At 37.0% G+C, this 24905-nt stretch overlaps 1 protein-coding gene across 3 annotated transcripts in view; it reads left to right on the top strand.

Annotated features, from left to right (window-relative positions):
* The first annotated feature begins 474 nt into the window (after positions 1 to 474).
* Positions 475 to 24905, top strand: part of LOC135111622 (BET1-like protein) — a 29371-nt gene continuing 4940 nt past the window's right edge. Inside the window, exon 1 of one of the 3 annotated variants that reach the window (XM_064025144.1) lies at positions 475 to 523. In XM_064025144.1, coding sequence (XP_063881214.1) covers positions 490 to 523 — 34 coding nt within the window. In that variant the 5' untranslated portion in view covers positions 475 to 489. Of the gene's footprint in view, positions 524 to 10255; positions 10320 to 10901; positions 11000 to 24905 lie in introns of those variants that run through there. The other 2 variants (XM_064025154.1, XM_064025156.1) reach the window with 2 other exon arrangements.

The following is a 24905-nucleotide window of genomic DNA, read 5'->3' as shown; positions in this document are numbered from 1 at the left end:
TATCCCCCCTCAACACTCAACAGTTGACGTCTTGACACCAAAGTGATAGGTTTCGTCAATCAGCTTTCTGCCAAAGTGTATCTTTTTGCTACAGCGAAGCTGCCTTTCACATTCAGTAACCCTGAGTATTCGGACATGATATTCATATGATGATAATATACATGACATGATATTCATTCAGTGATGGGAATGCCCGGGCTGCAGCAGCAGAATACATCATTAAGCCCAGACAGAAGACACCCAGATAGCAGAGCATTCTATAGAGTATCAGCATCTCTGCGAGAGAGGATGTTTCCCTGGTACTTCCGCAGCAGTTAAATGTACTGGAACAGGTCAAAATGCTATCGTCCAGATGACAATACGAAGCCCTACCATCAGTACAAAAATACAAACTCAAATAGATAAAGGGCTAAATTCACGGAACATAGTACAATTTGACATCATTTAGAAAGAATATAAAATTATCTAAAGAGACATTTGTTTACAAGAATGGCAGGAACACCGGGCGGTTGTCTTGAAGCTGGTGAGTTGCCATGTATGTTTGAAGAGTAGCACTAAAACATTGCAATGCTGTGTTACCTGTACATTTTCTTCACTGACACATACAGAAATTTAATCTGCCATTTGTTAACTGTTTCCTGTAAGGTTTTGCATAGATTGTATACAAAAATATTATTGCTTAATGCCGAGCGGTGCCACTCAAGTACGTATCAAGCCGAGGAGGGAACGAAAGTGGCCGAGACCCACCAAGGCGAGCAGTTCCAGCAACATACAACTTACACGTTAATTTTTCGCAAAATAAAGCAAAACACAGCATATGAGTATAGAGTATTTTCGACTTAGAATTACTTGAACTATCAAATCCCGAAGTATGTACCTTAACTCCCAGGACAATATATATATATATATATATATATATATATATATATATATATATATATATATATATATATATATATATATATATATATATATATATATATATATATATATATATATATATATATATATATATATATATATATATATATATATATATATATATATATATATATATTCTTCTGCAGCTGCTCCCATGTTCAAATGGGTCGCTGTTCCTCACTAGTCTTCTCCACAAGGCTCTGTCCCCAACCTCCTCTCCACTCAATCCTCTCTCCCTCAGGTCCTCTCCAATGCAATCCTTCCACCTTTTCTTTGGCCTGCCACGTCGTCTTCTTCCCTCCACTTCCATATCCAATATCTTTCTGCCGACATACCCTTCTTCTCACCTTTTGATATGACCGAACCATCGCATTCTCCTTTCTTGTACCTTCTTTGTCCGTTACTTTGGCTGTTCCTCTTATAAAATTGTTTTTCATTTTATCCCTCCTTGTCACCCTAAGCATCCACTTAACATTCTCATCTCAGCAACCTCCAACTTATTCTCCTGTGCTTTCTTTATTGGCATATATATATATATATATATATATATATATATATATATATATATATATATATATATATATATATATATATATATATATATATATATATATATATATATATATATATATATAATTATTATTGGAATTATTTTAATATCATTATTATAATTTATTTATGGCAGCTTCAGAAACAATTTCACCAGGAAGTAGATTCCATGTTTTAATCAAATTGGGAATAAATGTACAGGAAAATTCATTCGTTGAACAAAAATAACTGCTGAAAAAGCACTCCCAGTGGAACGTAAATTATGGCGTGTTCAGGGAACAGGAGTAAACTGAAGTGGTAATGCTCTGTGAAGAGAATGTTCATTATTGTTGACAGTTTTGAAAAATACGTTCATTGCACCAACCATTCAACGATGATGAAGCTGCAAGTTCAGGCAGTAAAAACTTAATCAAGTTAAAAGGGCGATCCAAAAGTTTTAAATGAGATGGAGCAGCTGACATCCAAACTGGATACTCAAAGAAGGGTAAAATGAAGGAATAAAAACTATTACAATCCTATCATTATTAAAAATGGTTCTATATTTCCTCAACAAAGCAATCTTCTGGAAAATTATTTAAAAAAAAAGTTATCTAACGTGATTTTCAAGTCAGTTTGGAATCCAAGAAATTCTAAGAAATTACAGGAATTGATTACTTGATTATGATATCCGAATGTGGGGGATTGGGGGTCCTCCAACGACTAAAGATAATGCTATTGATCTTGGCATGATTTAATTTCATACCACAACGTTGACACCAAGAGAAGATCAGCTCAACATCAGAATTCAATATAGTGGCTGCAAGAGATCCACCTGAAGGATCAAGAATATGACAACAAAGTCATAGGCATAAGCCATCAAATGGGAGAAAATTCCACGCTACATATCACTAGTATAAAAAAATTTTAAAAATAAAAAAGAGAGAGGTCCAAGAACACTGCCTTGGCGAACGCCAGAAATGACATGAGAGAAACTATTAAAATAACCATCAATGCCAACACGCTGGCGCCTGTCAGATAAAAAAGTCAGATAAGATATTTAGAAATGAACCATTAATACTTACAGACCTAAATTTAAAATGTATAGCTTTATGAATAACTACTTCAAATGTCAAAGAGAAATCCAGAGGAACAACTCTAGTCTCCGACCCAATATCCATCCAGAGAGTCTTGAGTGTGATGCACCAAGGTCAGAAATGCATCACATGTGCCAAGAATTTTTCCTAAAACCAAACTGGTTAGATGGCAGCAAATTATGATTATTCAAGAAAGAGGAGAGATATCTGGTGAGTAATCCCTCAAACACTTTTGAAAGAATAGGAGTGATGGAAATTGGCTTTTAATCAATGAGAGAGGTGGTAAATGAAGATTCTTTCGGGATTTGTGTAAAATCAGCAGTGCACCAACAACCAAGATAAGAACCTTTCTGACCAAGATAAGAACCTTTCTGACCAAGATACGAAAAGTAACAGCTAACTTAGGTGACAGTAATTCGGCAACATTCTTTAGAAAAAGGAGACTAAACTTGTGGATCCATACCACTGTAAGCATCAAGTAACAATTTGTAAAGCTCAGAAGATCTAAATGTTAAAGATGTATATATATATATATATATATATACGAGTATATATATATATATATATATATATATATATATATATATATATATATATATATATATATATATATATATATATATATATATATATATATATATATATATATATTGTTGCACCGACCCCTCACTCCAGGCGGGCATGTTATCCACAAGGGCACGGGTCGAGAAACTATAGCAGCGGGGCCTCAAATAAGTCGCACAGAACGCCGGGACAACACACACACAGGAGGCTGGGGCACAAGGGAAAACACGGGCACTATTTCCTATGTTTATTGACAAATCCTCCGCAAGTACACTGCTTTACAAGTTCACAGAGGCACCACAAGTCTCCCAGGACACGACAGGCACTCAACAGGGTACTCAACAGGCAGGGAAACACTTCCAAAGCAGGCAGGCACACGCTGGCCTCCTCTCGGGCCACGCATCTCTGCTCTCTCTACTTTCCTGCCTCTCCCAGAGCTGCTGCCTCCAACAGTGCTGCCACCCACACCTATACCCCTGGTGTAACAATATATATATATATATATATATATATATATATATATATATATATATATATATATATATATATATATATATATATATATATATATATATATATATATATATATATATATATATATATATATATATATATATATATATATATATATATATTGTTGCAACAGGGGGATGACGTTGGTAGCACTGTGTCGCGAGTAGTGAAGATGGGCGTTGGCAGCACTGAATTCAGTAAGGAATGAGCTAGTATTCGATTGAGACTGAAGGCAGGAAACACTGCGATTGGCTTGAAGAGCAGCAGCGCGCCGACCAATCACAAAGGGGCCAACGCTGTAAAACGGGCTGTGGTGGTCCCCAAAACAAAGACCAGGAATGTTTTTAATTGTTGTTTTGGTTTTCTGTGATTAGTGTTATGTATTTTTGTGTTGTGTAATGTAATTTCTATTTTTTTTTTTTTTTTTTGTGTGTGTGTGTGTTGTGCGTTTTTATAGTAGTGTGTTTATTGATGTGACATTGCTGATTATATGTAATTCTTCTGCTGTGTAGGTGTATGGGTGTCTATCGTTGTGAGCAAACCTCAATGCTTTATTTTGAGTTTTTTTATTTTATTTTGCAAGTGCTGTTTTTGATAGTGGTAATATTGGGTACGGTAAGTTAAAATGGGTAGTACACATGTTTTTACTAGGCGGAGTTTAAGCTTTTGATATAATTTTTCAAATCTTTTAATTGTTATCATTGATTGTTATAGGGAGATATTAATATATTAATAATAACTTTTTAATATGGTTGTTATTATTGTGTATAATATATGGTGTGTTGGGAATGTTGTTTCCTTTGTATTTTTTTATATGTTTCCAGAATGTTTTAGGATCTTTGTATAGATATTTCATTCTCTGTATTTTACTTTCCCAGTTTTTTTTTTTTTTTTCGGGTGTGGTATTCTTTTTTTAATAGCAAGTTGAATTATTTTTAGTGTTCTGTATTTTTGTCTAGTCCATCCAGTTTGGTTGTAATTGTCTATTAAGTTTTGTGCCCAAAATTGTACATTTTTTATTGTATCATTTATTATTGATTTTTTTTTTGTGTGTGTGTGTGTGTGTTTGGTATGTGGTTTTATACTGATGTTCTGATTATGTGTGTCCAGTGTTTTATGGCAGAGTCTAGTTAATGTGTGAACATGGTTGGATTTGTGTTAATGTATGTTGTTTTATCAGAGATTTCTTGTTTAAATTTGTCCCAATCAGTTAGGTTTAGCTTAGGTCTTGGTTGGATGCGTGATTTTATGGCCTAGGTAGTGATGGAGATGATAATGAGGTGATGATCGGAGGTGGTAAGGGGGTCTTGTTTTAGTCCTATATTATGAAATACTTTATTGTTCCCGAGAATAATGTCAGGTGCGCTGGAGCTTGTCTGGTTAATGAATGTTGGAAAATGTGGGCCGAGATGGTTGAGTTTATTGTGGTCAATGAGTTTTTAATAGCTTTGCCTATGTTGTTTGTGTCGTTATAGTTGAGAACAGGGCGATGTGCATTTAGGTCTATTATGTAAGTAGGTGAGTTTTGTGATGCTGTTCTGTGGAAGTCTGAGAAAGGGAGGAATGGCCTTCGTGGTGGGAGATATGTGGTGGCAATGTTAATTTCTTCTGTGTTGGTTATTATTGTTATTTGTATAGGATGTCAGTATCAATATTATCTATTATTTTGTGTTTTATATTTGTTTTTATTAGTGCTGCTGAGCCATCGTGTCGTTCATTAGACGTGTTAATTTTGTAAGTTGTATAACCTGCGATTGTCTTCTAATCCAGTGCTATTAAATATGATGTGCGGATTGTATTGTAGGCATGTGTTGGTGAGTGCAGTTCTGTTGGTGTTCCACGTGTGTGCGTTATGTTGTATAAGTGTTATGTTGTCCATGTTAAACGTGTTTGTGTTTATTTGGACGTTACTTTGTTTTGTTTTAGTGTTTACCTTGAATTTACTCTTGTTCTAGGCTTTGGGTGTTTTGTGGCTGGAGGGTTCTCTCAGCTATCAGTCCATTTCTTATTTTGCTAAATACTGAGTCATCTGTTGTGCACCAGCAATTGTAGATGTTGATTTCGTTATTTATCATGTTATCGTATATTTCTGTTTCAGTGTATGAATTGCTTGTATAGCGCCATTTGATTTTACCTTTTCCTATATTTTCTTTAAGTTGTTACATAGTTATATTTGAGTTTGCTTTCCATCCTTCGCTCTTTTTTGTGATTATTTGTAAACCTAAATCTTTTCCTTTTATTTGTTCTAATTTTGGTATGTCTCCTGGTGGTGTTTGTGTATTTTTTTATATATTTATTTATTTTATTTATTTTTTTTTATCGTTTGTGTGTTTGGTCTGTTTTCTTGAGGTTCCGATGCCAGTGTTCCAGTGTATGTAACTTGATGGGTGTTAGTGTTATTATTGCATAAGGGGTTGGTTACTATGTTCAAGATTTGTTATGATGGTGGGCTTGGAGGTAGTTTGATGTTAGGTAAGTTATTTAGTGAGAGGGCTCTGTTGAATTCATCGTTGTAGCTTCCTGGATTTATTGCATTTATCATGTGTGCGTGGAACATGCATGACATCATTTTTGCACCTGTCTTTGTCGAAGGGTTGTACCTGATTGTTTTGGTGGTGAGGGTTTGGCTACATGTTCTATTTAAGTTTGAATGTTTTGTTTCCGTTTTAGGTTTATGATGTTTTTCCCTGTTTTGCATTTGTTCGCTAAAACTCCATGGATTTCTTTGCAGATGATACATTTTCTTTTATTTCTTTTTTTTTTTTATTGGGCGGCACAGTTCCTCCAGGTGTGTCCTTTTTCTGAATATTCAGAACAAATTTCGTATGATTTTGGCTAGTTGCATTTGCTTGCAGCGTGTTACTCAATGGCATAACATTTCATGCAGGCAAGTGTTGGGATGAATTGTTCTTGTTTTATATTGTAGCGTGGAATTCTGAGGAAAAAGGCTAAAACCCGCGTTTCCGTTGCCTTTTTTGCTGTGGTCGTTTCAGTGAAAACGATTTTTATTATTCTTGATCTTGGGATCTTTATAACATGTACTATATCAGTAACTCATGTGTTTTGTGTTTTGACTTCCTCTGCGACGTCTTGTTCGGATTGATTATGTATATGTTCATCCAGGTTGAAGAGCAATACTGTTCTCTTGGCTCTTAGCTCAGGTGGAAGTATGGGATTGAAACTTTTGGCCCTGAAGAGGAGGAAATAGGCACCTGCCGAAACGGTAATTACTCCCAGTGAGGTTTAAAGCACTGGATCAGGGGGTGCTGTGAACTTAACATTAAACACAGCTGTGACCTCACTGAACGTTTACCTTTGTGTCTCACAATACAAAGAGACAGTCACACCCTGCATTCTAAAGACAACTTTCTTTCTTCATACAAAACTACAAGCACCTAATTACACACACACCCTACACTCAAAACTCAAAATCATGGCGACTCCTACACCAGCCTCGGAGTCCCCATCTGGAGAGGGGAATATAAATGTCCCCAGGTCGGACTGCTCTTCTGGTATCGACCTTAAGTGTCTTGACACACCCTTCAACTTTTTCTTCGTTAATTTCTCCAACATTCGCGGTCTTAGATCTAATTTTTAATCTGTAGAACATTACCTCCCCTCTAATAAACCTCATCTTTTCTTCACTGAAACACAGGTGTCTGAGGCAACTGACAGTAGTCCCTTTTTTGTTCCCTCTTACTTTATCTTCATTTTCAATCCAAAGCTGGATGTTGCGTTTATGTGCGCAATGACTTAACCCGCTCTTGTGTCCACGCTCTTGAATCTTCTGAGTTTTCCACCATCTGGCTACGACTACAGAGTCACTCTCAAACGAAATTTATCTGTGTTATATGTCTCTCACCAAACTCCTCTGACTATAAGAAATCTTTTGACTACTTAACTTCCAAAGTGGAGCATATTCTGACTCTCTCCCCTTTTGCAGAGATCTCCATTCTTGGAGACTTCAATATTCACCACCAGCTTTGGCTTTCCTCTCCCTTCATTGACCATCCTGTTGAACTAACCTTCAATTTTGCTATCCTCCACGACCTAGAGCAATTGGTGCAACACCCTACTCGTATTCCTGACCGTCTTGGAGATACGCCCAACATTCTTGACCTTTTCCTAACCTCTAATCCTGCTTATGCTGTTACCCTCTCTTCTCTGTTGGACTCCTCCGATCACAGTCTCATATCTGTATCTTGTCCTGTCGCTATGGGCCAGTATGGGTTCTGTCGAGGCCACTCTACTGGTATTCTTCTGGCTTTCCTGACTGAGTCTTGGGCATCCTCTTTTAGAGATTTTGGAGAAACTTTTGCTGTTGCCTTAGACATATCAAAAGCTCTTGATAGAGTTTGGCCCAAAGCTTTGATTTCCAAACTACCCTCCTATGGCTTCTATCCTTCTTCCTGTAACTTCATCTCAAGTTTAATTTCTTACCGTTCTATTGCTGCTGTGGTAGACAGTCACTGTTCTTCTCCTAAATCTATTAACGGTGGTGTTCCTCAGGGTTCTGTCCTGTCACCCACTCTCTTCTTCTTATTCATCAATGACCTTCTGAACCAAACTTCTTGTCCTACCCACTCCTACGCTGATGATACCACCCTGCACTTTTCCACGTCTTTTCACAGACGTCCAACCCTTCATGAAGTAAACAGTTCATGTAGGGAACTCACAGAACCCCTGACTTCTGATCTCTCTAAAATTTCTGATTGGGGCAAAGCAAACTTAGTATTGTTCAATGCCTCAAAAACTCAATTCCTCCATCTATCAACTTGACACAACCTTCCAAACAACTATCCCCTCTTCAATGACACTCAACTGGCCCCCTCTTCTACACTGAACATTCTCGGTCTGGCCTTATCTTATAATCTAAACTGGAAATTTCACATCTCATCTCTAGCTAAAACAGTTTCTATGAAGTTAGGTGTTCTGAAACGTCTCCCCCAGTTTTTCTCACCGCTCAGGTGCTAACTCTGTACAAGGGCCTTATCCGTCCATGTATGGAGTATGCTTCACATGTCTGGGGGGTTCCACTCATACCGCTCTTTTAGACAAGATGGAATCAAAAGCTTTTCGTCTCATCAACTCCTCTCCTCTAACTGACTGTCTTCAGCCTCTTTCTTATTGCCGGAATGTTGCATCTCTTGCTATCTTCTACCGCTATTTTCATGCTAACTGCTCTTCTGATCTTGCTAACTACATGCCTCCCCTCCTCCTGCGGCCTTGCTGTACAAGACCTTCTTTCTCTCACTCCTATTCTGTCCACTTCTCTTATGCAAAAGTTAACCAGCATTATCAGTCATTCATCCCCTTCTCTGGTAAACTCTAGATCCCTTCCTGCTTCTGTATTTTCGCCTCCCCATGACTTGAACTCCTTCAAGAGGGAGGTTTCAAGACACTTATCCTTCAATTTTTGACCACCACTTCGGACCCTATTCAGGACCGTCATCTCAGTGGGCTTTTTTTTTATTTGCTACCCTTGGCCGGTGTCCCTCCTACATAAAAGAAAAAAAAAAATCAGCCATTGTTGAATATTGGATCTATTTCTTGGTCGTCTTTTGTAATAACAATGAATCCATCTGGGGTTATTACTATTTTAGTTGCATATATAATATGCTCCGACAATATTTTCATTACAATATACTTATTTTCTCCTTCTGGATCTGGGTGTTTTATTTTTATTCTTGCCATCTTGTTGTTGATGACATAGAAACTGAATTTTATTTGTGTGTGAAAATGGCGTGCATGTGTGTGTGTGGGAGATGCTCGGAGTCTCTTGTGTTGGTGTGTCTTAGTCTAAATGGTATGTGTGTGTTTATAATGGTTTTTACAGCAATACTGTAGGTATTTTAATTGTTTATCTGAAATTTACTCATAGAGTTGGATTGGGGGATATTGTGTTTTGTAAGTCCGTAAAGCCGTCAGCATGTAGTGATGATAGTTTATGTAAAAAAATATGTCGAGTGTCAGTTTCTATGTTTGGGTCCAGGTCAGCCCGCACCCAAAGCCGCCCCCAACACAGGTCGGTCGCTAATCGACCTCCTGATGTATTGGGCAGCAGAACTGCAACATTATGCTGGTTTCCTTGTGGCCTAAGGACAAGACTGCTCAAAGAGCAAAACCACAGCTAAAAACCTAACAGTCTAGGGATGAGCTGCCTACAACTCCGCCTCCCTATTGCCCCAGACCGGCCGCTTTTTATAACCACCCCTCCAGAGGGAGCTCCCCTGAAGCAAACCCAGGGCTTCGTACCACGGCCGGTCCAGCTAGTGGGCGAGAGAAGTAGAAAAGGAATTGGATAGTGAAAGAAAGCCCTGCGAATACCCAGTGAGTGGAACGTCCAAACAGGGCAGACTTCAAAGAGCTCCACCAGTTATGAGCTTGTGGTGTATCTGAGAGGACCTCCTTCAAGTCATCATTATAATTCCGCTCTGCAGCCCTAAAGACTTGCTCAGCAGTTCTGCGAGCATGACCGTGATTCTCCCGACTGACACCAGAACGCGTAGAAGACCAAAGCTGGTGATAAGCAGTTTGTTCCGGAGAGCCTCCCTACATTCTGCAGTAAACCACATCTTATCTTTCAGGAGTGGCTGATAGTCTTAGAAGAGACTCTTCGAGCAACAATATGCACAAGTTTGGAAGTAAGAGCATATAAAAGGAACTCTGCATGATAGATGTCCCCACAAACAATAGCAGGTATATCATTGTTAACAAGGTCCCAGTTAACACTATATTTTAAATACACCTTACGTTGCTTTGCTATGTGATCTTGAATTTTACAAATAGGGGATTTATCTATCTATCAGTCATATATTTATCGATCTATGTCAGTATCTATCCATCTTTGTATTACCTATATCTATCTATATATCTCTCCATGCTCATACCCTTGTACAAGTTGAGAAAAAACTCTGGAATATATATATATATATATATATATATATATATATATATATATATATATATATATATATATATATATATATATATATATATATATATATATATATATATATATATATATATATATATATATATATATATTTATTTATTTATTTATTTATTTATTTAAACTCAGATTTTCTCATCTTGCACAAGGGTGTATAATTATAATGCGCGTAATATGTTGTGTAATCCTCAATTAACACATGCTTCTTTTTTGTGATTTCAACCATTTCTTATCTCATTCTAGCTCCTTTCCCCCTGTATTCCTACTTAACTTTATTTTTCACACTTTTGCTTGTCATACATATCACTTATGTCTTTTCACTTTGTTTTACACGAGTTTATTAGTAACCCCGTACATCACAATCAAAACAAACTTTGACATCCAGACCCAGTACGTGTCACTATTGCCAACATGGCCAGTTGGGGAGGTAAGAAAAAGTTGCTATAAAATATCAGAAGTTCTCTGGGAAGGAATCACTGTCGCATGATTTTCCCACGGAAGATGAGTATCAAAAGATTGTTTGTGGTAACAAAAAGACTACCACAGTATAAGGCAGGCATTAACAGTTAAGGCAGGATCTCTCTTAATAGAAAGGGTAAATTTTTACCACCAGTCTTTATTCCGGATGATTTTTTTTTTTTTTTGTGGTTTTAGGCCAGTTTTGAATTTGAATTTGAATTTGTATGTTTTTTTTTCACAAATTGCTATTATTATTTTTTTTTTTTCTTACCTCCAGCCCCACCTCCAATCAGAAACTAACGTTTTGCGGTCAAAACGAAAAGCAAATTAATACAAAACTGACCGAAGTCTACCAGAAAAATAAATAGTTTCGTCTTCATAAATAAGTAACAGCAATTACACTCCCACATAATGTTCCCCACAAGTGGACTAGCTGCTGCTTACTTGTGGCCACAAGCCGGTCACCACTACCACTACCACCTAACCCAATCTTACGAAACTAATCTAACCTAACCAAACTAAATTTACCTACCTAACCTAACCAAACTAATCTAACCTAACTAAACTAACCTAACTAAACTAAACTAACCTAACTAAACTAAACTAACTAACCTATTCTATCCAAACTAATATAAACTAATTTAAGCTAACCTAACTAAATTAATCTAACCAAACTAACCTAACCAAACTGGCAATGCTAAGAAATTAATATGAAGTCATTACCTTGTTTATCCTCATAAAATGTGGTGATGCAGTAGAAATAATCAAGATGACACCCACTGCTGATAAACATCTTCCTCAGACTAATTCAAATATTTCAAATTGAGCCACTTCTCTCTCCACAGGATGAAGTAAAACACTATGATTGGCTAAATTAATTCTGTATTTTTTTTAATTGGCCACCAGCTCCATTTTCAAACAAAAGAACCAATCACTATGACTGTTTTCATGCTTGTGCAGCAGATGTGATATACACATGCAAGGACAAACACACCTTCACCAGAGTGCTTCAGTGCCTGCCTGTCCATCACACATGTAGGTGCATCACTTCTGAGCAAGCAAGTTTGTTTCCCCAAAAACAGATAAATCTTTAAAAATTGCTGTCAGCATTATAAATAATTTGCAGTGGGTATATATGAGGGTGAAATTACTCAGAATGAGAAACTCTACATAACGACAAGGGTAAGAAAAGCCATGTTGAGACTGGTGTTAGAATAAAAGAATACCCTAGAAAGAATGTAGAAAAAAAAATGTATGATATACATTGGAACATCAGTTACCAAACGCCTCCCTTTTCAAACAAATCGGTTTTCAAACAAGATTTTGAACTCTATTGCTTCGGTTGCAGTACCATAATTCAGTTCTAGAACAAAGTTACTTGATTTCAAATATTAAAAGCTGGCATTTATTACTAATTTAATGTTTCTATAAATATTTACTTTGTTTTTTATATATTTGGAGGAGAGACAGTGTAAGACAGTAATGCAATCTTTAAAATAAGGTAACTATGCTCTTGTTGAAAAGTTTCAATGTAAACAAACAGTTTTTTGGCACTCAGGAGTAATCCCAAGCCACCTGTGGCTCTCTCAATGACCCCCAGTGCTACATTATTGGTAAGAATGTATCATGTCAGACTTACGTAGTATCTCTGCTACTTGTATATCATTTGCAGGTAGATTTATAACCATTCTAAATTATTGATTCCAAAATGCTAAGTGAAACATATGAAAAAAATTATCATCTAACTCTGAAATACATGTGCCTGACCATGACTCCAAGCATGCTGCCAGATGGCATTGCCATTCAGTATTATTCCATGCTTAGTGTCCTCATATCATGGCATGCTAAGGAACCAATCATCTTCCTGCTGCTAACTTGCTCACAGTTCCTGCCCTCAGTTTTTCATAGTTCCTCTGTTTTAGAATAAACCTTTGCTTCTCAGATATTTCCAGAGCCTCCTCATCTTTGTCTAAATAGCATTTGATGACAAAGAATTTATACAATGTTTAATCTCCTAACTGGAGGGCAAGCCTTGTAAGAACCCTCCCTAGTTAGGACTAGCTACCATCTCTCAGTCCCCTAGACATTCAAGTTAAATGAATGTTCTTACTCAAGTTTCACTCATATAGCAAAGAAAGGCTTTTTTTCAAACTAATAAATCTAAGCAAATGTTACAACCTCTGACTGAAATTATGGTATCAGATAAGAGGCTTTCAAAAACAGTATGTGAACCTGTACTGAACACTGGTGATTGGTTGACTGAAACAAAGCAGTGGCATCACAGGATTGATCACACAAAATAACTTTAACTTTAACTCCACCCACAAATGTCTGTAATCTCTAATCTAATAATTGCCGAGAAGTTCAGGAAAGACAAAGTAAAGCTGAGACTCCAGAGATGAATGTAGCAGATGCCACTATCAAGAACGTTTTGCTGAATATGACATCACTTCTTGGGATATCTATGCATAGAGTATTATTTCAGTAAACAACATCCTCCTTGACATGATATGTTTCAAGTAATATATTGGTGTTTTCTTATGTGTCACAAATTGGCTTATGTGCACAATGTAGTATTGTTGGTTGGTTTACTATGTGCACAGTGTAGGATACTTTCTTACATACATAATCTTCATATACTTTACAGCACTGAGGGAATTATTTGATTTATGTATACCTTACTAGATCAGGAAGGAAAAAAACTTACAATTTGAGTTTCTGTTTAATTTACCTAAGTCATTTCTGAGATATTTATTATTGTTTGTGTTGCATGAATAAGTCCTTTAATGCCTACTCACCCACTGCACATGTGCAGAAAAATAATGTGAATAAAGGAAAACATTTTCCAATTTTCTTAATTTGTTTATTTTTTATATTCTTTCTTTGCTGATTATTGTATACCACATTATTAAATAGATGCTGAATTTCCTTTATGCATCCACTATCTCTGCCAAGTTGTACATATTTATCCAGTAAACTGGTAACTTCTGCAAGCCACAAATTCTACATTTGTAGAGGTATGATTTTGTAGAAGTGTATTTTCAAAAAATTCAAATGAATTTGCAATTTGCATTTATGTATGTACTCATGCAAGAACACTCACAAACTTATCCTTGTTTTCTGAAATAATAACATTTTTATATATTTTTATAATAATCCGTGGATATATATGTGTGTACTTTAAATGTAATAATTTCAATACTACTGATCATTTTCACACTATAATATATGTTGGTTATAAAGAAATAACTAAAGATACAATTATACTGGATGATTTTCAACCTTTTTCCAATTCAGTGATTAAAGGAAATACCTTCCCTAACTTAATATAATACTCTAATGATATCAAGAATAAAATCAAATTTAGGCTGTGGTACTTGTAAGGACTGAAATGGCTTATGTCACCATTGAATTTCACGGAAATACAGGTTTCAAAAAGTTTGTAAATTTCCAATTGTGGAAGGCAGTATTTTTGTTTTTGGATTTGCATTTGCATAGCATTTTTATTTAGATGGCCCACTTCTATTTGTCTGTCTACCCATCCATCCAACCATATATGTATATATTTTGTATATCTATATCTATCTGTGTATCTTTCTATCTGGCTATCTATATATACACACACATACACACAAAGTAGTGGACTTAAACAAGAAGTACCATGAAGACACAAAGGGAAACATTCAGTGAGGTCACAGCTGGGTTTAATGTGAACGTATCATTAAACCCAGCTATGACCTCACTGAACGTTTCCCTTTGTGTCTCACAACACAAGGGGGCAGTCACAGCCTGCCCTCTAAAGATAACTCTCTTCCTCCACACAAAACTACAAGCACCTAATAACACGCACACCCTTCCCTCAAAAATTTTAAAATCATCATGGCGACTCCTACACCAGCCTCAGAGTCCCTATCTGGGGAGGGGACCATAAATGTCCCCAGGTCGGACTGCCTTTCTGTCGACGACCCTAAGTGTCTTGACGCCCCCCTCAACTTTTTCTTCATTAACTTCTGCAACATTCGTAGTCTAAGATCTAATTTTCAATCTGTAGAACACCACCTCTCCTCTTCTAAAACCTCATCTTCTTTTCCTCACTGAAACTCAGGTGTCTGAGGCAACTGACAGTAGCCCCTTTTCTGTTCCCTACTTCTTTCTCTATCCTCATTTTCGATCCAAAGCTGGATGCTGCGTTTATGTGCGCAATGACCAACCTGCCCACACTCTTGAATCTTCTGAGTTTTCCACCATCTGGCTACGACTACAGAGTCACTCTCAAACTAAATTTATCTGTGCTGTATACCTCTCACCTAACTCCTCTGACTATAAGAAATTCTTTGACTACTTAACTTCCAAAGTGGAGCACATTCTGACCCTCTTTCCTTTTGCAGAGATCTCCATTCTTGGAGACTTCAATGTTCACCACCAGCTTTGGCTTTCCTCTCCCTTCACTGACCATCCTGGTGAACTAGCCTACAACTTTGCTATCCTTCATGACCTAGAGCAATTGGTGCAACACCCTACTCGTATTCCTGACCGTTTTGGAGATATGCCCAACATTCTTGACCTTTTCCTGACCTCTAATCCTTCTGCTTATGCTGTCACCCTTTCTTCTCCTTTGGGCTCCTCCAATCACAATCTCATATCTTTATCTTGTCCTATCACTCCAATCCCTCCTCAGGATCCCCCTAAGCGAAGGTGCCTCTGGCGTTTAGCCTCTGCTAGTTGGGGGGATCTGAGGAGATATTTTGCTGATTTTCCTTGGAATGACTACTGCTTCTGTGTCAGAGACCCGTCTTTGTGTGCTGAGCGCATAACAGAGGTGATAGTGTCTGGCATGGAGGCATACATTCCTCACTCTTTTTCTCATCCTAAACCTTCTAAACCTTGGTTTAACACAGCTTGTTCTCGTGCTATACATGATAGAGAGGTGGCCCACAAAAGGTACTTAAGCCTTCCATCACCAGAATCTCATGCACTTTATATTTCTGCCCGGAACCATGCCAAGTCTGTTCTCCAAAAACTAGAAAAAACTCCTTCATTAACAGAAAATGTCAAAACCTTTCAAGATCTAACTCCCCTCGTGAATTCTGGCATCTAGCCAAAAATATCTCCAATAACTTTGCTTCTTCTTCTTTCCCTCCTCTATTTCAACCAGATTGCACCACTGCTATCACATCTATTTCTAAAGCTGAACTCTTCGCTCAAACCTTTGCTAAAAACTCTACCTTGGACGATTCTGGGCTTGTTCCTCCCTCTACTCCACCCTCTGACTACTTCATGCCACATATTAAAATTCTTCGCAATGATGTTTTCCATGCCCTCGCTGGCCTAAACCCTCGGAAGGCTTATGGACCTGATGGGGTCCCTCCTATTGTTCTCCGAAACTGTGCCTCCATGCTTGCACCTTGCCTAGTCAAACTCTTTCAGCTCTGTCTGTCAACATCTATCTTTCCTTCTTCCTGGAAGTTTGCCTACATTCAACCTGTTCCTAAAAAGGGTGACCGTTCTAATCCCTCAAACTACCATCCTATTGCTTCAATTTCCTGCCTATCTAAAGTTTTTGAATCTATCCTCAACAGGAAGATTCTTAAACATCTATCACTTCACAACCTTCTATCTGATTGCCGGTATGGGTTCCGTCAAGGCCGCTCTACTGGTGATCTGGCTTTCCTTACTGAATCTTGGTCATTCTCTTTTAGAGATTTTGGTGAAACTTTTGCTGTTGCCTTGGACATATCAAAAGCTTTTGATAGAGTCTGGCATAAAGCTTTGATTTCCAAACTACCCTCCTACGGTTTCTATCCTTCTCTCTGTAACTTCATCTATCACTTCACAACCTTCTATCTGATCGCCAGTATGGGTTCCGTCAAGGCCGCTCTACTGATCTTCTGGCTTTCCTTACTGAGTCTTGGTCATCCTCTTTTAGAGATTTTGGTGAAACTTTTGCTGTTGCCTTGGACATATCAAAAGCTTTTGATAGAGTCTGACACAAAGCTTTGATTTCCAAACTACCCTCCTATGGTTTCTATCCTTCTCTCTGTAACTTCATCTCAAGTTTCCTTTCTGACCGTTCTATTGCTGCTGTGGTAGACGGTCACTGTTCTTCTCCTAAATCTATTAACAGTGGTGTTCCTCAGGGTTCTGTCCTGTCACCCACTCTCTTCTTATTATTTATTAATGATCTTCTAAACCAAACTTCTTGTCCTATCCACTCTTACACTGATGATACCACCCTGCACTTTTCCACGTCTTTTCATAGACGTCCAACCCTTCAGGAGGTAAACATATCATGCACGGAAGCCACAGAATGCTTGACTTCTGATCTTTCTAAAATTTCTGATTGGGGCAGAGCAAACTTGGTATTGTTCAATGTCTCAAAAACTCAATTCCTCCATCTATCAACTCGACACAACCTTCCAGACAACTATCCCCTCTTCTTCAATGACACTCAGCTGTCCCCCTCTTCTACACTGAACATCCTCGGTCTGTCTTTTACTTATAATCTGAACTGGAAGCTTCACATCTCATCTCTAGCTAAAACAGCTTCTATGAAGTTAGGTGTTCTGAGACGTCTCCGCCAGTTTTTCTCACCCCCCCCCAGCTGCTAACTCTGTACAAGGGCCTTATCCATCCATGTATGGAGTATGCTTCACATATCTGGGGGGGTTCCACCCATACTGCTCTTCTAGACAGGGTGGAATCAAAAGCTTTTCGTCTCATCAACTCCTCTCCTTTAACTGACTGTCTTCAGCCTCTCTCTCACCACCACAGTGTTGCATATCTAGCTGTCTTCTACCGCTATTTTCATGCTAACTGCTCTTCTGATCTTGCTAACTGCATGCCTCTCCTCCTCCCGCGGCCTCGCTGCACAAGACTTTCTTCTTTCTCTCACCCCTATTCTGTCCAAATCTCTGATGCAAGAGTTAACCAGTATTCTGAATCATTCATCCCTTTCTCTGGTAAACTCTGGAACTCCCTGCCTGCTTCTGTATTTCCACCTTCCTATGACTTGAATTCCTTCAAGAGGGAGGTTTCAAGACACTTATTCATCAATTTTTGACCACTGCTTTGACCCTTTTATGGGACTGGCATTTCAGTGAGCATATTTTTTTATTGGATTTTTGTTGCCCTTGGCCAGTGTCCTTCCTACATAAAAAAAAAAAAAAGGAAACTCAGGGAAGAGAATGATGAGTTAAAGAAAGCTTTACAAGAGAGATAAAGAGATTAAGGTTGGAAAAGTAAAAGAATTAATGACAAAGGAAGTCAAAAGTTGGAAAGAAAAGCGAGAACAACAACAAAAGGTGGATATGGAGGAGATAATAAGGTAACAGCAACAGGAACACAGCAAGGACAAGGAAAAGCAAGTGATTAAAATAATAAAGGAAAATAATAATCTTGTGAGAGACAGGCTACAGAGAAAGATGTGTGTGGTGGTATTTGGGGTCAAGGAGAAGAACTTGCCCATGAAAATAGCTAGAGAGAAAGAGGGGACAAAAAGGGCTAAGGAAATTGTAGCAGAAATGGCAGGGGAAGAAGAGGAGATAGTTGAACAAATTGAAGAGGTTTACAGTATTGAAAAGTACAACAAAAATGGATCAAGACCAACAAAAAAAAGATTCATATACAAAGAGCAGTGGAACATTTGTTACAAAGAACAGGAAAATTGGCAAAAGTAGAAGGAATGAGAGGAGTATGGATAAAAAGAGACATGAATGAAGAAGAGAGAAGTAAATTGAAAGAGTTAAGAGTAGAGGCCCAATCAAAAAGCAGGGAGATTTATTTGGAAAGTTGTGGACATGAAAGTGAGAAAATGGTGGCACAAAGATGCCACAGAAGATAACCAATCAGAAGTTTAAAAATTATGTATACAAATATGGATGGTTTGGTGTCAAGCCTATTGAAACTTAAAGACTACCTAAAGAACAATAAACCAGACATGACATGTTTAACAAAAACCAAACTAAAAGAGGAAATAAAGTTGAGATTTGCAAAGGAAGGTTATAGCACATGGAGGAGAGACAGAAAAGGAAAGGGAGGAGGAGTGATATTGGTAAAAGAGGATATTGTTGTTGAGGAAGTGGAATATGGTGATGGAATGGCAGAAACTATGAGTGTTGTGGTTAAGATCAAAGGAGGTGAAAAAAAGGAAAGTTATTGTGACATACATACCACCAAAAACTAATGAATAGGAGACCAATAGATATAAAACTATGCAACTAGAAACAAGAAATAGTATAAAGGAAATGATAAGGAAAAGTAACAAAGTGCTCTTAGTAAGTGACTTCAACACTAAAGAAATTAACTGGTAGGAGATGGGAGTGAAAGAACATGTCAGGTCATGGAGCAAAAAACTTATGCATACCATGACGGTGAATACAATGAGACAGTGAGTGAACGAACCTACAAGATGCAGAGAAGAAGAACCATCACAGCTGGACTTACTGTTTACAGAAACCCCAAAAAGTAGACCAAGTATACATTGTTTGAGTCCAGCGGGAAGAAGTGATTATGTGACAACAGAAATAGTGTTTCAGGAGGAAACAGTGTTGCACAGGAATAGACAGTTTAGAAATGGGAGACAGAACTATGCTAAGGCAAACTTTGCAGAGCTTAATAAACTTTATTGAAAAATTAACTGGAAAGAGCTATTTGAAGGTAAAGTAGTGCAAGAAAATAGATATTTTTGAGCAAGTATAGAGAGGGGGAGGTGCAACAGTTTGTACTACGTAATAAAGTGAAAATTGGGAAGCATGAATGGTATAATGCCAGGTATGTAGAAGCAAAAAAAGAAAATGTACAGGACATGGAGGAAAAATTATGAGAAAACTGAACAAAAATACTAAGGAAGAATACAGAAAGGCAAGGAATGAATATGTTATGATAAGGAGAGAAGAAGAAAGAAATTTTGTTAGTGACATAGTAAGAAAATGCAAGGAAGAGCCCAAACTCTTCTACGGATACACAGATTGAAAAATGAAACATAGGGATGACATAAACAAGTTAAGAAGAGAAGGAAGGATTTATAAAATTACTGAGGAAGTGAGTAAACTAATGAATGAAAGTTTTCAATCTGTGTTCACAAAGGAAACTGATTGTTTGGCACTGAAAGAGGTATCACAGAATAAGGGAATACAGGAGATACTAGTAAAGAGACAAGAAATCAAGAAACTGCTGGAAGAGCTGGATGTTAGAAAAGCTATGGGACCATATCAAGTAAATGGATGGATATTAAAAGAATGCAGAGAACAAATGGAGGAACCCCACGTGGGATATAATCAATAGCTCATTGAAAGAAGGAAAAGTACCAAGAAAATGGAAAAGAGCTAACATAGTCCCAATATGCAAAAGGGGAAATAAAATGGAAACATTAAATTACAGACCAGTGTCACTAACAAGTATTGTAAGCAAGCTTTGTAAAATAGTAATTAAAGATAGATGGGTGCAATATTTAGAAGATGAAAAGATAATTACAAAAAAGGAATTTAGATTCAGAAAAGGAGATCCTGTGCCACAAATCTACTAAGCTTTTTATACGAGAGTAATAGATGGAGTGCAAGAGAGACAGATGGGTTGATGTGGTATACCTCGATCTCAAAAAAGCATTTGATAAAGTTGCCCACAAAAGTCTTATGTGGAAGTTAGAGAAAGAAGGACTAAATGGAGCAACATTGAGATAGATGGATGATTTTTTACAAGGGAGAGAAAGGAGAACAGTAAGCAGAAACACTAATTCAAGTTTGCACGAAGTGACAAGTGGGTTACAGCAAGGATCTGTGTTGGCACCTATTATGTTTCAGATATAAGTAAATGATATGACAGAGGATCTAAATAGTTATATAAACCTTTTCACTGATGATGCAAAAATAATGAAGATAATAAAGGATGAAAATGACTGCAAGGAGTTAGAAAAGGATATTGACATAATACATGCATGGATCTAAAGATGGAAACTAAAATTTAATGCCAGAAAATGCCACATGTTGGAAATAGGAAAAAGTAAAAAGAGATCTTCATGGAATTACAAAATGGGAGGAGAAATAATAATAAAAAGAAATGAAGAAAAAGATTTAGGAGTAATGATCCTAGACACACTATCACCTGAAAGGCACATAAATGGAATATTCAGTTCTACATACAGCTTGTAAACAAACATTAGGGTGGCGTTTAACTATTTAGATAAAGAAATGATGAAGAAAATTATATCAACCATGATATGACCTAAACTGGAATATGCAGCAGTAGTCTGGGCTCCTCATAGAAAAAAAAAGATATACAGAAACTGGAAAGAATACAGAGGATAGCAACAAAAATGGTATCAGAATTGAAAGACTTAAGCTATGAAGAAAGACAAAGAGAATGGATTACCAACACTACAAGAGAGAAGAGAAAGAGGAGACCTGATAACAGTGTACAAATTAGTAAACAATATAGAAAGAATAGACAGAAATGAATTGATACCACAGATAGATAGAGGAAGGAGAGAGACAGACAAGGGGGATGGGAAGAAAATAAAGAGTGGATGTTCGAGCAAAATCAAGAAATACAGCTTCCCATATTGAACTATTGAAATCTGGAATGATTTAAAGGAAGAGGTGGTTGTGGCAAACGTTGCACACAGGTTTTACAGAGAAACTGGTTAAATATGGTTATGGAGACAGGACAACATGAGCTCTGGCTCGTGCCCTGTACAATACAATTAGGTAAACACACACACACACACACACACACACACACATACACATACAGCGTGCGTGCATGCACATGCACTATATGTGTGTGTGTATTTACCTAGTTGTGGTTTACAGGAAGGGAGTAATCTCATAGTATCCCATCTCTATATCTGTCTAGTTTGGTCTTAAAAGCACTGACAGTTTCAGCACTTATAACATCTTCACTTGAGTTTATTCCATTTGTTCACACTTCTGTGAGGAAAACTATACTTTTTAATGTCTCTTCTACAGTTAACTTTCTTCAACTTCTTATTGTAACCCCTTGTACTCTGTGTGTCTAAATTTATAAAACCTTCATTGTCCACATTTTCCATACCATTTATCATTCTATAGATGTTTATTAAATCTCTCTCTCTCCTGTTTTCAAGGGTAGGGATTTTCAACATTCTTAATCTCTCTTCATAGGTTGATTTACTAAACTCCGGAACCATCTTAGTGACTGCTCTTTGTACTCTTTCTATTTTTATGATATTCCTCTTTGTATGAGGTGACCACACCACTGCCACATATTCCAATCTTGGTCTTGTCATGGAAATCAACAACTTTATATCATTTCTTTATCCAAATACTCTTTTTAACAAATTCATCGTCTCTCCAGTAATCTTATCAGTGTGTCTGTCCGGAGTCAAATTTTCAGTAACTGTTACTCCCAAATCCACTTCCTCTTTTGACCTCTTTAACTTCACACCTTCCATTTCATAATGATATTGTACTTTTCTTACTCTTACCAAACTCCATTACTTTACATTTACTTAAATTGAATTAAATTTGCCAAGATTTACTCCATCTATTTATCTTATTTAAATCATCTTGCAGTACCATACAGTCATTTCCATTTTCTACCCTTCTCATCAGCTTAGCATCTTCCGCAAATAAATTCATATAACTATCTATTTCTCCATTTATGTCATTCACATATATTACAAACATAATCGGTTCCAACACTGATCCCTGTAGGACACTACTAGTTACTTTCAGCCAAGATGAATTTTGGTCTTGTATTACAGTTCTCATCTCTCTATCATCCAGATAATCCTCCATCCACTCCAGTAGTCTTCCTCTAATTTTTTCATATTTTTTTTTATCTTTCATAGCAATCTTCAGGTGTGGTACTTTGTCAGTTGCCTTCTTCAAGTCTAAGTAGGCACCATCCACCCATCCATCTCTCTCCTGCATAATATTGACTACTCCTGAATAAAAGGACAATAAGTTCATGGTGCTTGATCTTCCCCTCCTAAAATCCAAATTAACAATTTACTAAAACTTTATCTCCTCTTTCCAAGTGTTCCATCCATCTTTCCTTTATTGTTCTTTCACATAATTTTCCTACATCACCAGTCAAGGACACTGGTCTATAATCTAGTGGATTTTCCTTATTTCCTCCTTTGTATATTGGTGTAATATTTGCTCTCTTCCAATCTTTCGGTACTCTTCCCTGCAATAGTGATGTCACCACTAGACTGTGAATTTTATCAGCCAGTTGTTCTCTACATTCCATCAGTATCCAGTTTGATACTCCATCTGGACCAGTTCCTTTATTTACTTCAAGTTCTTCCATCATCTTAAGTATTTCCTCATGACTGACTGGGACTGTACTTAGTATATTCCTCACCAACTTATCCCTTCCAGCATCAAACTCCCCTTCCACAGTAAATACCAATCTGAAACTATTGTTCATAACCTCTGCCATGCCCTGTGCATCCTCACAGATTTTTCCTTCAACTTTCAGTCTTGATACACCTTCCTCCTTCTTCATCTTCCCATTAATATGTCTAAAGAATGGTTTGGGTTCATTTATACACTTATCTATTATATCTCTTTCATAATTTCTTCTCTCCATTCTTATTATCTCAATGTACTTGTTTCTAGAATTAGTATATTCCTCCTATCTGCTCTCAGTTTTCCTCTTCTTCCACCTATTCCAAGCATTTGATTTACAATTTCTAGCCTCTTTACATTTTGTATTGAACCATTCTTTACCCTTTCTACATCTCACTCCTCTAGGTACAAATTTCTCCACAGCAGAATTATATAACCTTATAAATTCATCCCATTTTTCATGAACATTTTCTGCATCTTCAAAGTCTTTCCAGTCCATGGCAACAAAGTACTTTCTTAATTTTTCAGAGTCAGCTTTACTATATTTAAATCTTCTTACTTTATAATTTTCAGCATTGATTACATTTTAATTTTTCAATTTAAATTCCATCAACACATGATCACTTACCTAGAGGGCTATCATAGTGTATAGTTTCAATAATTTCCATGTCCTTGGTAAACACTGAATCAAGTCTTGATGGTTAATCTCTTCCACAAAATCTGGCATCACAATCAGCCCATTGAGTCATCAAGTTTTCCACTGCCCAGTTCAATAGTCTATTACTCCATGAGCTCTCACTTCCAGTGGTTGTCAATGTCCCACAATTTATCTTCTTACAATTAAAATCACCAACAATAACTATATCGCTACTTTCTATAACTATCTTTTCAAGACCTTTTAGCACATCTACCAACATCTCTTCATGCTCTTCTTTTCACCAAGCATTGGTCGTAGGTGGCACATACACTCCTACATAATTCATTATCCTTCCGTTTCCACTTCTAATCATCACTTGTAAAATTTCAGACTTGTCTTACTTTTTATTGCCATCTCCACTTTGACACATTTTTTAGTCAGAATTGTCACTCCACCTCCTCTCTTGTCACTTCTATTTTTCATCCATAAATCATATTCTTCATCACCAATGTCAGGAGTTCCCCATTCATTTTTCCATTTTGTCTCATGTAATACAACAACATCCAGTGCGGTTCTGCTTAACAACTCATTTAATTCCATTTTAGTTAAAATTAGTTCATTTACATTAGTATAACATACCTTACTTACTGTCTGATGTACCATTTCTTTATTCTCGTATCTCTCACTCTCCAGAAAAACTTCTCTTCCGTTCTTTTTTTTTTTTTTTTTTTTTTTTTTTTTTTTTTTTTTTTTTTTGTCTCATTTACCAGCTCCTTTTGCTTCAACCTTTCAGTCTCATCCACATCCCTGTTGTGTTTGTGTGTGTGTGTGTGTGTGTGTGTGTGTGTGTGTGTCTCATGTAATACAATAACATCCAGTGCGGTTCTGCTTAACAACTCATTTAATTC

Source organism: Scylla paramamosain, chromosome 2 (genome assembly GCF_035594125.1).
Source record: "Scylla paramamosain isolate STU-SP2022 chromosome 2, ASM3559412v1, whole genome shotgun sequence".
In the NCBI taxonomy this organism is placed as follows: domain Eukaryota; kingdom Metazoa; phylum Arthropoda; class Malacostraca; order Decapoda; family Portunidae; genus Scylla; species Scylla paramamosain.
This window is presented reverse-complemented; position numbering and strand designations above follow the sequence as displayed.